Below are 14,806 nucleotides of genomic sequence, written 5' to 3' on the forward strand. Positions count from 1 at the left end.
CCCTTGTTTGGATCTGAATGAAGCCTGATGTTTCTAATACATTATTTAAGTGTTATATTCCTGTTTCCCATCCTCAGTCTTTCACATTCATGTGAGGATCCATAAAGGCCAAAGGTGTCCCATTCCTGTTTTCCTCCTAAGTGCTGCCGCATGGATCCCGGATCAACTACGATCCGTTACACCACTAGTAGCCACTTCAAGCGCACCCTTTAAAAAAAGGCTGTGCTCAGGTGTACAGATTACCTGCCACATGCCTTCCCTTTTGTAACTGAACAAAGTTTTTAAAAAGCATTTGATGACATTGAAGACATTTTTACAGAATAATCTTTTCTTCCGTTGACTTACAACCTGAACTCAATGTTATCAAACCCAGTCAGTGAAATGGGATCAGGAGGATATAATGGTCCTGTCTGACCCGGAGCGGGTTAACACACAAGCAGAAAGTCAGCGTCCCCTTCAACTGGAAGGGCTGCGGCTCGCGGTGTTAGTCAGCAAGTCTCGGCCTCAACTGGCCTTCTCGTGTTTAGATAACGAGGTGTATTGTCTCTGCGCCAAGGGGGAAAACCACAAGCACGCAGAGAGTATCAAGCTGCTTCCCGTGCTGCTGCAAATGAGTCTCTGCCGTCTCTTGAATACCGAATGTTCAATTTAGCACAGAGGAGAAAATGAAGAGGTTGAGATGTGATACACAGCCCTCAGGACATCATTCAGAAGGTAACAGGATCACAGGGCCGGGTGGGAAAGTCGGCTGGTTGAATAATCATTTGGCTACAAATGAGATCACTGACATCCAGCAGCTGTCATTCACTGATTTCTTTTCCACAGCACAGCTCAAAACAAGCTTGAGATTTAAAAACAAAAAACACTTGTCCATTCCACCTTAAAACCTGCTCTGTAATGCATATATGCTGGTTCCCTGATACGCACTGTGCAATTTAGATGCATTAAAAGGATTGAATGAGTTGGATGAGAGTAAACAAGCACATCTGTACGGGATAGCTATAGCCAGCAGCCAGTTAGCTTAGTGTAGCGTAGCTTAGCACAAAGGCTGGAAACGAGCGGAAACGGCTAGCTTGGCGTGATTATGCTGTTTATGCTCAGCTAAGCTAAGTGTCTGCTGGCTGTAGCTTCACACTTAACCGACAGATAGGAGAGTGTAATCAATCCAAACCAAATACGCATACTTACCAAAACTATTCCAGCGATGGTTTTAATGTGTTTAATCTGTTGTTCTGAGATCTGCATTTTGGGGCAAATGAAGCCTTAAGCTTGGGTCATACTTAATTAAAAATCTTTACACGAAAAGCAATTTTATTGCATAAAAGGGCTGTTGTCTAGAGATGCTGCCCCATAAATAAATAAATGAAACAAACCACACTTGAAACATAATACACCCACCACCTGCTCCCAATGCTAAATGTATGTGTGTGTTTGTTTCCTCTCACTGAACCATGTTTGGGGTCAAAACACTTTGCACTGTGTTGGTTCAGACCAAACCTTATCTTAGCTAAGAAATATTTGCAAGAGGCAGCAACATAATACAAAAAAAGCTACCTACAATTGTCAAGCTATTATTCTACACCTGCAGTTCTTAAATGGGAAGATGTGTTGTTTTATCTTGATGAAAATTATAATTAGTTGCAGCCCTACTTAAGTCTCCACTACACTAATTAGTTAATTCATTCATTTTGTTGCCTGAAAACGGTCTGATTTTAAGTCTAACATGACTTTAATCTGCCAGTTAAATAACCACTGTTAATGTCTTACCTGTGTAACTACTGGCAGGTTCATAAAACAGCCAAATTCTTTATAAACTTATCGAGGACATGGCCCCCGTGTTCTCTGTAATTCAGCATTTGTTACATTTGTTAATAACTTGTTCCTCCAGTTGATGTTTATTGCTCTGCATAAACCTGAGGCAATAATTCCTCTGTACACGTGTTCGTCATACGATAATAACAACTGAAGGGATGTGGAAACACTTTAAGGCACATGGTTTTCTTATAACTGCATATTGACCTGGCTGTGAACTCCGTACGTACGGGTTTAAGGGTGATTCTCAACGTGTGTGGAGGAAGTTAAGACTTGTAATTGTATTTATGTGTTTTTGCTCTGTTTGTCTCTGTAGCCTCCGATGCCAAGGAGCAGCAGTTTTGGATCAGTCAGCTCCAAGCGTGTGCCAGACGCCACTCTGACAGCAGTGCCAAGGTACACACACACACACGCACACGCACACACACACACACACACACACACACACACACACACACACACACACACACACGCACACACACACACACTTGCAGTAACAGAGTTGTAAATATGGTCCAATGTGACAAATTTCCCATTTCATTAAATTCAGGTCAAGTTCATGAGTTCATGTCAGTCTGTGTGCAGGAGCAGGTCCTTCACCAGGTGGAAAACCTCTGTACAGTTTTCTTTCTGTTCTGCTTTTAGTCCACTTTTTTCCCTTCCCATTTTAAAATTCAAATGGCATCCTCTCCCATGAGTCTCATTTAACATTCCCTCTGGAGGTTTTAAAGCTTTCTTTCTCCTGTCATTCTCATCATCTCGGCCTGCTAAAATTACTCGTCTTCTCTTTGAACTCTCGCAGCAAATATATTAAGCGTGAAAATAAATCGTGCTCAATTTTGTGAAAATACTCAACAAGCGAAAGATACGAAAAATGTGCAACAAAAGTAAGGATGCATTTAAAATGGGGGAAAAAAAACATGTAAAAGAAGTAAAAATACAGGACTGACACTCTTGCAGAGCTCAGCTTCCACGTGTCATGTGTAACTTCTCTTACTTGTCCAATTCGAGAATATTTTTAGCACTTCAACTGACAGACGATTTAGCGATTTAGGGGACACATAGCATCGCGTTCCTGCTGCTATGTTGAGGATGAGGTTCACTCTAAATGTCCCTGGTTTCACTGTTCCTCTTCATACGTGGGCTCATTCCTGAGAGATTACTGTGCTGTGTGCAGCAGAAACTACCTTTTTATCCACAACCAGTCTTTTTTTAATATCCTGGATTAATATTTGGACATTTTTGGGGGGTTATAACGTGTGCTTGGAGGGATTAGTCTATGTATGTGTGTGTGTGCTATCTGTGTCTATGATGGGGTGTATTACCTTTGGACTGATCCATTGGAAAATGAGGAAATAATCCAAACTTGATAATTTCCTTTGCAAACGTTTGGTATTAAAGATTTTACACATGGAAGCTATGAAGGTTTATTTCTATTGTCTCTCTTTGCTGCAGCTGTGAATGAATAAACTTGCTTGTAATATCTTTGAGTTTCTTACTTAATAGTTAGGTTGGCGTTATTTCATAACACTGATGCTATCTAGTCAACAGCTTTTCAAGTGTTGTAAAATGTTGCTTTCGTGTATCTGTTCGTCATCGTGAGAAATGTGTACAATCTAATACACTCCATACTTCAAGGTGAACATTATCAAGTTGTGTTTTATTTTATTATTTATTATTAACAGTGTCTCACCTGTCAACTCTGTCATCAATTTTAAGGCTGTACGCTAGAATTTTTTTTTTAAAACTGGTGATTCTGGCTAACGGCATCGTGTCAATGACTACTGTGCTAAATAGTGATGGTATTTGTTCACGTGTCCGATGAAACTCCCATCATATAGTAAAGCTGTTCTGCACTGGAGGAATCAAATACCTGTTGATATTGTGGTTATCTTGCATAAATCTGTGAGAAATATTGATTTAAAAAACGAACAAGCTTCTGACTCTTTGCTAAGGTAGTTTTTGCTTGAAGTTCTAGTCCTAATGTGTCCTCAGTGCCTTACATCGAGACATATGCTTTTGTTATGCTTCTTCATTCATATTCACCATTAATCTGGCTGTGTGTGTGTTTTGTTTCAGGTGAGGAAGCTGAAGGGCTCCGATGAACACTTGAGTGTGGAAAGAGCAGGAGGAGGCCACGAGGTGCTGGTGAGTCAAACACACACACACACATACACACACACACACACACACACACACCTCTGAGCACCTGGGGTGTACCTTACTTCCTGTTTCACAAACACGGTTGCACTTTCGACCAATAGAAACGCAGACAACTCATGTGCCCTGTAGCGTACATCTCTTTTGTGAAGAGCGCTCTTCCATGTGTCTTCTTAAACGAGTAGATACGGCGGCCTCATTGCCATCTCGCTCACTCAACACGTAGCTCCTCACCACCGGAGACCGCTGCACAGCTGGAGTGAAGGGAAAGTCCAATTACTCTGCTCAGCCGTGATGAGGAGAGCAGTCCAAAACACAAGAGGAAATTGGATAAGCAAGAAAAAGTGGTAGGGGACGTCCCGTCTCTCTTTTCCCCGCGTTTTGTTCCTGATCGTTGCTGCGGCAGCAGCTGTTCGTACTGGTCCCACTGCTGGGGTCTAATCCTTCCCCGAGCTCTCAGATCATTGTTGCAGCTACTCCGGCAATGCGGCAGCCAGCAGTCGGAGGCTCGGCCACATCTCTGAGAACAGAAGCGGGGCAGCAGGGTTTATCGGTTACAAATAAAGGCAGGGGTTCATTGTTCTTGTCTCCATTAGAAACCGAATGAAGAACAAAACCAAAGACACATTTTATAATCTTGATCCATACTGATGCATTCAATCAATTTGTCAAACTTTTCAGAGGGAGGCTTTTATTTTGAATTTGATATGGAAGAAGAAAAAATATGAGAGCTTGTTGGCATGCTATTTTCTTTCTTTCTCCACCGTGCATGGGACAGTACAATATGTGGATAGACGAGGGCGACGTGGAAGCACCTGGAGATGTTGTGCAGTTGTAAAATTGTTTCACAAATTGTAACCTCAAAAATTGCCAATTGAGCTGAATCGACTTCTCTGACTCAGCAAAATATTTTTGGGTTTCCCAATCTCAACTCGAGAACCATTTTCAAAGCCATTTAACAGCTTTTAATCACATCCCATGATTTCCAACAGCAGATGGAGTCACCAGATACATTTACAAAGTTACGGCTCTGGCGTAACTTCGTAAAAGATGTATGAAAAGATTTCCATACAAAAGAAAACACAAATGATTTTCCATCCACTCTTGTTATGCGACTATTAGGAGTTGGTTCCTTGAGATTAACCGCTGCCAGCGAGTGGTGCTTGTTCTCCTTGCAGAAGGAGAGGCCAGGAGGTGGCGTAATGAAAAGGGCTCCAATTAAACCTACAGCCTTAATTTGAGAACAGTTATAGTCTTCTCATTGATCCTCACAGATTTTATGTTTTTGTCTGTTCGGTGAAAACGTCAGTGGACCTTTTAAGCCGCATGCTTCATGTATATCATGATCATTTCCCTAAATCTGTTTACATTGCACCTTCATTGATACGCCAACTTTTCCACCTCAGCCAACATGAAAATGTCAGAGAGACAAAATATATATATTAATTGCATACAAGAAATGCACAGGAATGCATTTGTGTGCCTCTGTGCAGCCCCGTTGACCGTTCACATTGCATACGGACATCGCCACGTTGACGCTGTAAGATAGCTCTCTTAAATGGACACTCTGAATCTTTCTATAGATCCTCATCAGAGCCACTTTCCTCCGTCAAATTGTCCAGTTTCAGTGGTTGTTGTTCTGGGAGCTGCTTTCAAAAGAGTCTAACTTTAGTTGTCCGGGATTCAGAGTTCCAGTTGTATCCAAAATGAGTCGGTCTTGCTTCCTCACAGCCTGTGAAAGCATCATCAGCTATCAGAGAGTGTACAGAGGAAACATGTGTCCCATGGGAAACTGTGCACAGTTTCCCATGGGACACATGTATGATATCAATCTTCTTTATTATTATCTTTTGGTTCATGGATAAAGTATCGTTATATAGTTTATGAGCAATGAAACTTAGACGAATGCGCGTGAGGAGCATCAGTGGCACATCAGAAGCACTATCGATTATTTTAAATTTAAACTTCGAACAACTTTAGGAATGAAACTGAATACAGATTAAATATAGACAGTTTTGGAAATGGATAGATACAGAATGTATCTCCGCGTGACATTACAGACGCAGCTAAATGCATTGACCATATACACTGGGACTGGAAATAATGTAAAGTGTGTGTGCGTGTTTGTGTTTGTGTGTGTGTGTGTGTGTGTTTGTGTGCGATGTCCAGCTTCTGCCTGTTTTCTATGTGTGTGTGTGTGTGTGTGTATATATATATATATATATATATATATATATATATATATATATATATGGTTGAAAAAGGTTAATTTAGTGTATTTAAGAACTATTTCTATACCCTCCTTACCGAGGTTGTTACTGAATAGCTAATTGTGTGTAATTAGTGTGGTTCCCTGGAGTGCAGGAAGTGACAGGTCAGCAGCTGACCGTTGCACCAGCTCCCCACGCTGCCTCTGCAGGGCCAAGTCCACCCACGTCGAGTGACAGCAGAGCAACTGTGAAGCAGCAAGCGGCGGTTTTCTTTACGCCTGAGCGTGGTCTGACAGGCAGAGTACACTTCCTGTTTACATGTAAGATTAGAAGACTGGAATCATTGACCCTAAATTTACAAAATACCTAAAATGTATATCATCATATCCATATAATTGGAAGGGTAGACTTTGGTGTCCACATTGCATTCTTTCCCACTTGTTTAATTGTACTCTGATGCGTGTGGCCTCCAATATACATCTGGACGCAGGTAGCCACAGACATCTCCTTTGTTTCAGAGTAGGTCCTGAAAAGTTAGGGTTCGTATTTGTATCTTTTTATTAATTCCAGCCTGCTGGCTTCTTTCTCATTTCAAAACACAGACACTCATTTTCCCCCAAAGAAATTTCAAAAACAACGTGATTTTTAACCAATTTACTTTGGTTATGATTAACACTTTAGTTAAAACAATATGAGAAAGAAAAACTGTGGAAATTAATTATTTTTAAAGGGTCACAAACCATGAATATTGTGAATCTCTTTCATTTTGGGATGTATATTAACCTTACCTCTGATACATCTTTAGCTTATTTCATCCAAGTCCGATTTAAGCATTATATATATATATATATATATATATATATATATATATATATATATATAGCCCTATATTGAATATGTTTCTCACTCCTGAGCTCGATACTTTCCTGCACCTCTTCCCTCCATCACTTCCCCTCCTTTCCTGTTCCCCATTGCATTTTCTTGCTCTGACGTCTTGTCGTTCCAGTTCATTGAAATGCTCGGGGCTTTGTGCCAGTTTTGGAGGACGAAACCTCACCATGTCTTATCTCTTCGCACTCCTGAAATGCTGTTTCCTTTTCTGCTTACTCACGCCTTGTGGCTCAGCCTCGCACAATACAACAGTGTTCTCTCCTGTAAGCTGATTATGTTCTGTTCAAATGATTACCCAAGGACCTGCCTACTATAACTCCCTATTTAGTGTTTGGATACATCTAAATCACAAGGAAATGCTCTTTTCTTTATATAAATGTGGTGTTTCTACATGCCGTTTTATCCACAAAGAGCCACCCAGGGGAGCAGAATAAACGCCTAATCATGGATGTGACATTATCTTACGCCACGTTAGGCATAGGTTTGTTTTCCTGGGTTACCGCATAGCGAGCAGCATCACCGGTGGTTTCCCTCTCAGTGAGCAGTGTCCCGGTGCGGAAGCTGTTTATTTGATCTATTTCATGTTCACCGCTGCCGTGACCAGACCTCTGTGCGCTTCTGAGAGATGAATCTCCGGTGCCTCGTCTGCCTGCGCTGCTGTAAACTATAGGAAAGTAAAGGCAGGAGAGATATGGCGGCCTGTGTGAGCACAGAGGGCGAACTGAAGAGGCAAGAGGCAGGGGAAGCGACGGAGGCATCGGAGGCATCGGAGGTGACTTTAGCTTTGGCGCAGAGAACAAAAAGAAAACAACAAAAGTGATGACTACCTTTTTGTCTTCTTCTCTAAAACTTCACTTTTGAATTCACAAACTTGGCGGTGGCGCCTACTGTGTGGTGGCTTTTATGGGGAAGCAATATTTTTTTTAGGGCAAATTATTGGGTTCTCTGGACAATGATAGATTTAATTTTGTTTTATCTTCAGTCATTTAAACATTATGTGGACTCAGATTCTCTTAAAACATTATTAGGTTATATTGAACCTTTTATAATCATAATGATGATAATAAAAATCATATTAATGATGATAAGAAAACTTATTAAATGTATAAAAAAACTAAATTATCCAAAATATTTCACATTCGTTAGGGAGCTTAAAGGTTTAGTTTAGTTAGAAGTTTTATTCAGTAGAAACCCTGGCGTCCTTATTGAAACTTTCTTCCTTCTTGAAAACTAAGAGAATTCCTAGGAGCATACTCTTCTTTTTACATTATCATGCTTCCTCCACATTTAACTCCCCACACTACTCTCTCTCTCTCTCCCTCCCTTTCTGTGCCACCCCCTGCTTCCCCCCCAGGGCTCCTCATCCTCTGGTCGGACCCGTAGCTTCTCCCTCCTCCCCCACCTAACCCCATCTTCATCCCCGGGTTCTCAGAGGCACCTGAGCCACGTGGCCTCACCCAGCAACATCGTCACCATCACCCACCACAAATCTCCGGCTGCTGCTCGGCGGGCCAAGAATCTGTACCCGGGACGGCTACTGGAGGTCAAAGAGGTGGGTGTCCGAGGCATAAGAATATCAATTTAACCCTGGGCCTTGAGACTGGAAATTCAACGGAGGGAGGTTCGTTTTTAGTTTTGCCTTTTTTTTAAAGCGGTTTCACAGAAAGTTGTTAAACAAGTGGAGACGGATTTGCCAAGGCAACATGACGGTATAGTTTTATTACAACTTGGGGCTTATTTTCATAGGTATGGTCATCGTTTCTATCAGTTTTTACATACCAATTAATTGCTGAGATCTGTTGTAATTAAGACACAAGTAATGTAGGTGCGGGTCATGTGTCGACGGTAGTCGCCAAGCTAGCCCTGGCGAGCTAATCTCATTGTGCAAGCTATGATTTATGACTTATATACTGTAGCCCACACTGGCTGTGGGTTGAAGATGTTCTTTTATGCATTTATTTTACATTGATCATGTTTAAAACAGCCTCGATGGACTGGCGGCCTGTCCAGGGTGTCCCCTGCCTTCGCCCTATGTCAGCTGGGATAGGCTCCAGCGCCCCCGCGACCCTAATGAGGATAAGCGGTATTGAAAATGGATGGATGTTTAAAACAGCTTCATATTTGAAAATTACAACTTTTTTTGTTTTGTTTCTTTTGCCATTTCCTCTTCTTTTATATACTTTTTTGCAGAAAGACCCACACATTAAAGAATTTGACACAGCAGGTTGATTCACAAGCTTTACCACATTTTCCTTTTGCTATAACATTTTACAACATCTTCAAGGTCAGTTCCGTTGCTTCTCTGACCAACTTCTTACGCTAGAAGTAGACGAGCTAGCAAAGCTACTTAAAACTCGCGTACCAAATGATTTCTTTGTCGTCCATTGTAACCTTGCTTTGCTTTGCAGGCCGTAGTGGTTCCTCTAGTCTTCCAAGTTTGGCTGATCATGGGCTTTGTTTGGCATCTGTATAATCATATGCCTTTTGGATGTTGCTGCATTCCCAGATCTTACCAATTAACTAGATTTTGTTATGGCCAAAGTATGACGAACAAAACCTCTATCAAGAACGTTTCGTCTGATCATTTAGTATTGTGTGTCCTTCAGAGGTCATTTAGTATTGTGTGTCCTTCAGAGGTCATTTAGTATTGTGTGTCCTTCAGAGGTAATTTAGTATTGTGTGTCCTTCAGAGGTAATTTAGTATTGTGTGTCCTTCAGAGGTCATTTAGTATTGTGTGTCCTTCAGAGGTCATTTAGTATTGTGTGTCCTTCAGAGGTCATTTAGTATTGTGTGTCCTTCAGAGGTCATTTAGTATTGTGTGTCCTTCAGAGGTCATTTAGTATTGTGTGTCCTTCAGAGGTCATTTAGTATTGTGTGTCCTTCAGAGGTCATTTAGTATTGTGTGGCCTTCAGAGGTAATTTAGTATTGTGTGTCCTTCAGAGGTAATTTAGTATTGTGTGTCCTTCAGAGGTAATTTAGTATTGTGTGGCCTTCAGAGGTAATTTAGTATTGTGTGTCCTTCAGAGGTCATTTAGTATTGTGTGTCCTTCAGAGGTCATTTAGTATTGTGTGTCCTTCAGAGGTCATTTAGTATTGTGTGTCCTTCAGAGGTCATTTAGTATTGTGTGTCCTTCAGAGGTCATTTAGTATTGTGTGGCCTTCAGAGGTAATTTAGTATTGTGTGTCCTTCAGAGGTAATTTAGTATTGTGTGTCCTTCAGAGGTAATTTAGTATTGTGTGGCCTTCAGAGGTAATTTAGTATTGTGTGTCCTTCAGAGGTCATTTAGTATTGTGTGTCCTTCAGAGGTCATTTAGTATTGTGTGGCCTTCAGAGGTAATTTAGTATTGTGTGTCCTTCAGAGGTAATTTAGTATTGTGTGGCCTTCAGAGGTAATTTAGTATTGTGTGTCCTTCAGAGGTAATTTAGTATTGTGTGTCCTTCAGAGGTCATTTAGTATTGTGTGGCCTTCAGAGGTAATTTAGTATTGTGTGTCCTTCAGAGGTAATTTAGTATTGTGTGGCCTTCAGAGGTAATTTAGTATTGTGTGTCCTTCAGAGGTCATTTAGTATTGTGTGTCCTTCAGAGGTCATTTAGTAGTGTGTGGCCTTCAGAGGTCATTTAGTATTGTGTGGCCTTCAGAGGTTCTTTAGTATTGTGTGTCCTTCAGAGTTCATTTAGTATTGTGTGGCCTTCAGAGGTCATTTAGTATTGTGTGGCCTTCAGAGGTCATTTAGTATTGTGTGGCGTTCAGAGTTCATTTAGTATTGTGTGTCCTTCAGATGTCATTTAGTATTGTGTGTCCTTCAGATGTCATTTAGTATCGTGTGGCCTTTAGAGTCTCTACTGGTCTCAGGTGGGACACTGGTGCAGTGAGTTAAGCAGATATTTCTGGCTTCCTTGCAGGCTTGACAGTGACTGCAGTGCACTCAGTCTTCTTTGTGAATTCAGCTTTGTTGGCATTTTTATGGTATATATCAATACTGATTAACCTGGCCGGCGACGGAGGGAATAGCTCGAGGAGCTTATGTTGATGACTCGGGGTCAGCGTGAGCAGGAACCAAACATATGAGAGGAGTGTCCGTGTGTGCAGAGAAGATAAATCGACAATATGGAACATTTGATAATCCTGTCCATGTCGTCCTGCTAATCCCTACATGTACAGTATACATTAAGATTGTACCACAATTTCCATAAGAGCTTACATTTACAGGTCTGCAAGCACATCCTGAGTTAATTAAAGAGCCCTCCACTTGAAATTTCCAATAATTTTTTTGATTTAGTTTGAAATTTAAATCCTCATTACTTCTGCCCGCCTCGGTGACCAGACCCGTCGGTTCTGGTTACCACTTCTTCCTCATCTGCCACCTCTCCATACATTCAGCACAGTTCTCAAGAGAGAATTGTTTTTGTTCCTGTCTCTTTTCTTAATAGCCTGTCTGCTGTTGACATATAGTGATTAATTGCCATAGATTACGCCTGAAGTCGGGTTTGTGAAGCAAAAACAATAAAAGACATGAGGTAGACATGACGGTGTGCCCGACTGGTAAACTGTATAGTGCCAGTGGCTGCAGCATTTCTCACACTTGTGTTTAGAGTTGAAATGTGCTTTTTCGGATCGTTGCCAGGCAGCCGTGCATCTGGCCGCTGAATTATGGAGATAAGACTGAGCAGGAAAGAGACATGGACAAGGAGAGGCGAGAGGCTTTCAGAATGTAAAACACTTTCCCGTGTAAACGGTTGGCACAGAGGAGAATAATTGACGCCGACAGGGAGGAGGTCATGCGGGCCATCGTGGAAAATGTTGATGGATCCAGATACTTACTGACCTGTTTTGTCCTTCAGCTGCTCTGGGTCAATAAGATCCCTGTCGTTGGTCCTCTGCCGGAGCGAATCAATTCAAACCTTTTGTTGAAAAAGTGTTGCAAGTCTCGCAAATTGTCATTGTTGCCAGTTTGAATAGCTTTCAGCGTGTTTTCGGGTTTCTTCGTGACGTTGTCACACCCTGATGTGTAAAAACCTTTACTTACCAACACCCATTGAGGGTTTAACATACGTGTTGAATTAATATCCCTCCTCATAAAACATTTGAAAAGACGATTTTGTTTTTGTTTGAACGTTTTACATCCTGTATCGTTTACCAGCTGGCAGAGTTGGCAACCTGTTTTCTGTCCTTCTTTAACTGTGAAGGCTACAGAGATAGATGAAAGGACTCTCTCTCACTTGGAGCTCTCTGATCCTCGCTGCAGAAAGACAAACTCATTTAGTGGCAGTCTTAAACTGGGACAAAGCAGCTTTGTATGGTGTCTCCCAATTAGGGCGTTCTCATGCATCACAGGAACAAAAAAACGTCCTGTAATTGAAAACTCACAGTAGGACGTCTCCTCTCCTATAACTGGAGCAGCAGGGACTAGACTGCCACGCCATTAGATAAACCGAGCATTAGAAACTCGGCAATTACCTCAACTCATCCGCTTCTTCCGTCTGTCATTCTGATGACACTGTTGCAGTAGCATCAATATTTCATGCAAAGATCTTTCCTTCATGGCCACCCTCTTGCTCATTGACGACCTGGCTGTCTCCAAGTTGTTAGAATCCATATTCAGAGTCGCCACGCTGCGCGTCTGCTTGGTCTCGCTGGGAATATCTCGCCTAAGTGATTCACTCTGTGACAGAAAGAGAGCAACTCGCGTTCGGTGTGAGCAGAGAGGAGCAGAGTCTGTCTCCTCGAGTGAACCGGGTGATAGTTTGAGTAAATACAGAGCAGATGGTGTGATCGTGATGCAAAACAAACACTCCTTTGGTGCTTGTGTTTTCTCTGCAGACGGAGGAAACACAAGGTCTTCTGTGGTGTCTGATTTAATTTTTTTCGCTTTTGGTTCAGAAGAATTGTGTTGCCGCTTCGCGTGATCCCTCTCATCGTCCATTGTTCCTTCTCTGCCTCCTTTCCCTCCTCGTGTCATTTGTTGTTCTACTCATCTTTATTCGTAACAGGCCCATACACTTGTCTAGTTGGGTTTACGCACCACTGTATACCAGAAAGCTGCTGTGTGCTGATTATCGGTGGATTTTATGGTCGAGCCGTGGCATCGGGAACGGTGTGGTGTACATCACATTTATTTTGAGGTCACTGTGGCTGATAATATTCATGAACACTACTCAATTTTAGTTATTGTTTTGGTTCTGTAGTTTAATTTAATTTCTTTATTTAGGATGTTTTAATAAATTCACATTCCAATAAAAATTAGGAGTACTCATTGGAAGAGTGTTATGCTAAATGATCTTTATATCAGTGGCATAAATTGTCTTAAAATTACAACGATATTGTTTTATTGCAATTCTTTCTCGGACGATACGATAGCATCTCTTGACATGTATTCAGTGTAGACTACAGGTCTTCCTCATTATGTAGGAGCAACAATTCAGACTTCGATACCTCTGAAATGCAACATTGACGTACCGATAGATTAGTGAGGTCCAGGTTAGAGTGTTCACGCTGTTGTCATGCTGTCTCCTCCCATTCGTCTGCCCGTCCATGCGTGCATCTGTCTTTCCACTGGCTGTGCGACGGTGGGAGTCAGAGCACATTACCATCTCTCCTCAGCCAGCTTGTCACGGCTGATGGGAACTCATCAAGCGCCTCGACTCTCCGTGCAGCACCACCACTGGGCACTTACGCTGCAGCAGCAGAGCTGGATCAGTGGGGTTAGGCTATTTCCAGAGAGGCGTGTGCATGTGTGTGTGTGTGTGTGTGGCTGCCATTACTGTAAATCCACTGACTTTGCTTTGTAGCAGATGTCCGACGCAATTATATGTTCCATCTATGTTCCGTGTCTAACCTGTGTGACCTGCACATAAACCAAACTATGACAAGGAATAGGAACGATGTAACTATTAACATACGGGGAGCAATATCATCTACAAACTCGCACTTATTTCTTGTCTATTGTTAGTTGCAATTAATAGCTAGTTTGTATTGGAAAATACAGAAGAAGATATTTGTTTGAATATAAAACATTTATATTTAATGTGTCTGTCTATTTGAATACTCTGGTACTGGCTCTTATTATTGACCCTGTTGCTAACATGAGACCAGGTTGCATTTATGATGTTCATCTGCAGACAGTTTTACAACACGTGTTGTGTGTGATGCAGCTTCGATACCTAATTTTATAGCGGCTCTCACTCTTTCTACAGCCCCAAATATATGCTTGGTTTTTTCCTCCTTTTTTTCCCCCTTGCTTTAAATTATTAATTTATCTCTTTATCTTGTGTGTGTACGTGTGTCTCTCTTGCTACAAGCATACTAATCCTCCCCACGTCTTTCCATACATACAACAAATGTCATGTTTGTCTTGCATTAAGAAAGGTGGCTGCATTTTCCTGAGCACCATAAAAGTCAGTGAGCTTGTGTTCCTTCTACGCATGATGTGTTTTCTTTTTCTGAGTTTCTTTTGGTTGCGTAGCAACACATTTACTCACAAACCCGTATGGGCACCTTTTGTGAATTTAGGCCCCGAGGCAGTTCTGATTTCTAGTATTACAAGTGAAGGATGTCGTTATACTTATAATATCTACTTTCTGCCTGAATTTCGTGTTTCATGATATGTACTAAGCGGAGTGACATTGACCGTTTTGGAGCTCCACTAAATAAATCCCATTACCTCAATATATCAATATGTGACTATACAGTATGTGCTTGTAAGATAATAATACCTTGTAATACCTCAAAA

General features: G+C 41.5%; 1 protein-coding gene across 1 annotated transcript in view; it reads left to right on the plus strand.

The window, feature by feature from the left end:
• The window catches only part of LOC117738667 (oxysterol-binding protein-related protein 10), a 54,016-nt gene that overhangs the window by 14,247 nt on the left and 24,963 nt on the right, over positions 1-14,806 (plus strand). Inside the window, exons 3-5 of the mRNA XM_034544672.1 lie at positions 2,129-2,208; positions 3,892-3,960; positions 8,428-8,625. Of these exons, the coding sequence (XP_034400563.1) occupies positions 2,129-2,208; positions 3,892-3,960; positions 8,428-8,625 (347 nt within the window). The remainder of the gene's footprint in view (positions 1-2,128; positions 2,209-3,891; positions 3,961-8,427; positions 8,626-14,806) is intronic.

Source organism: Cyclopterus lumpus, chromosome 11 (genome assembly GCF_009769545.1).
Source record: "Cyclopterus lumpus isolate fCycLum1 chromosome 11, fCycLum1.pri, whole genome shotgun sequence".
Lineage (NCBI taxonomy): Eukaryota > Metazoa > Chordata > Actinopteri > Perciformes > Cyclopteridae > Cyclopterus > Cyclopterus lumpus.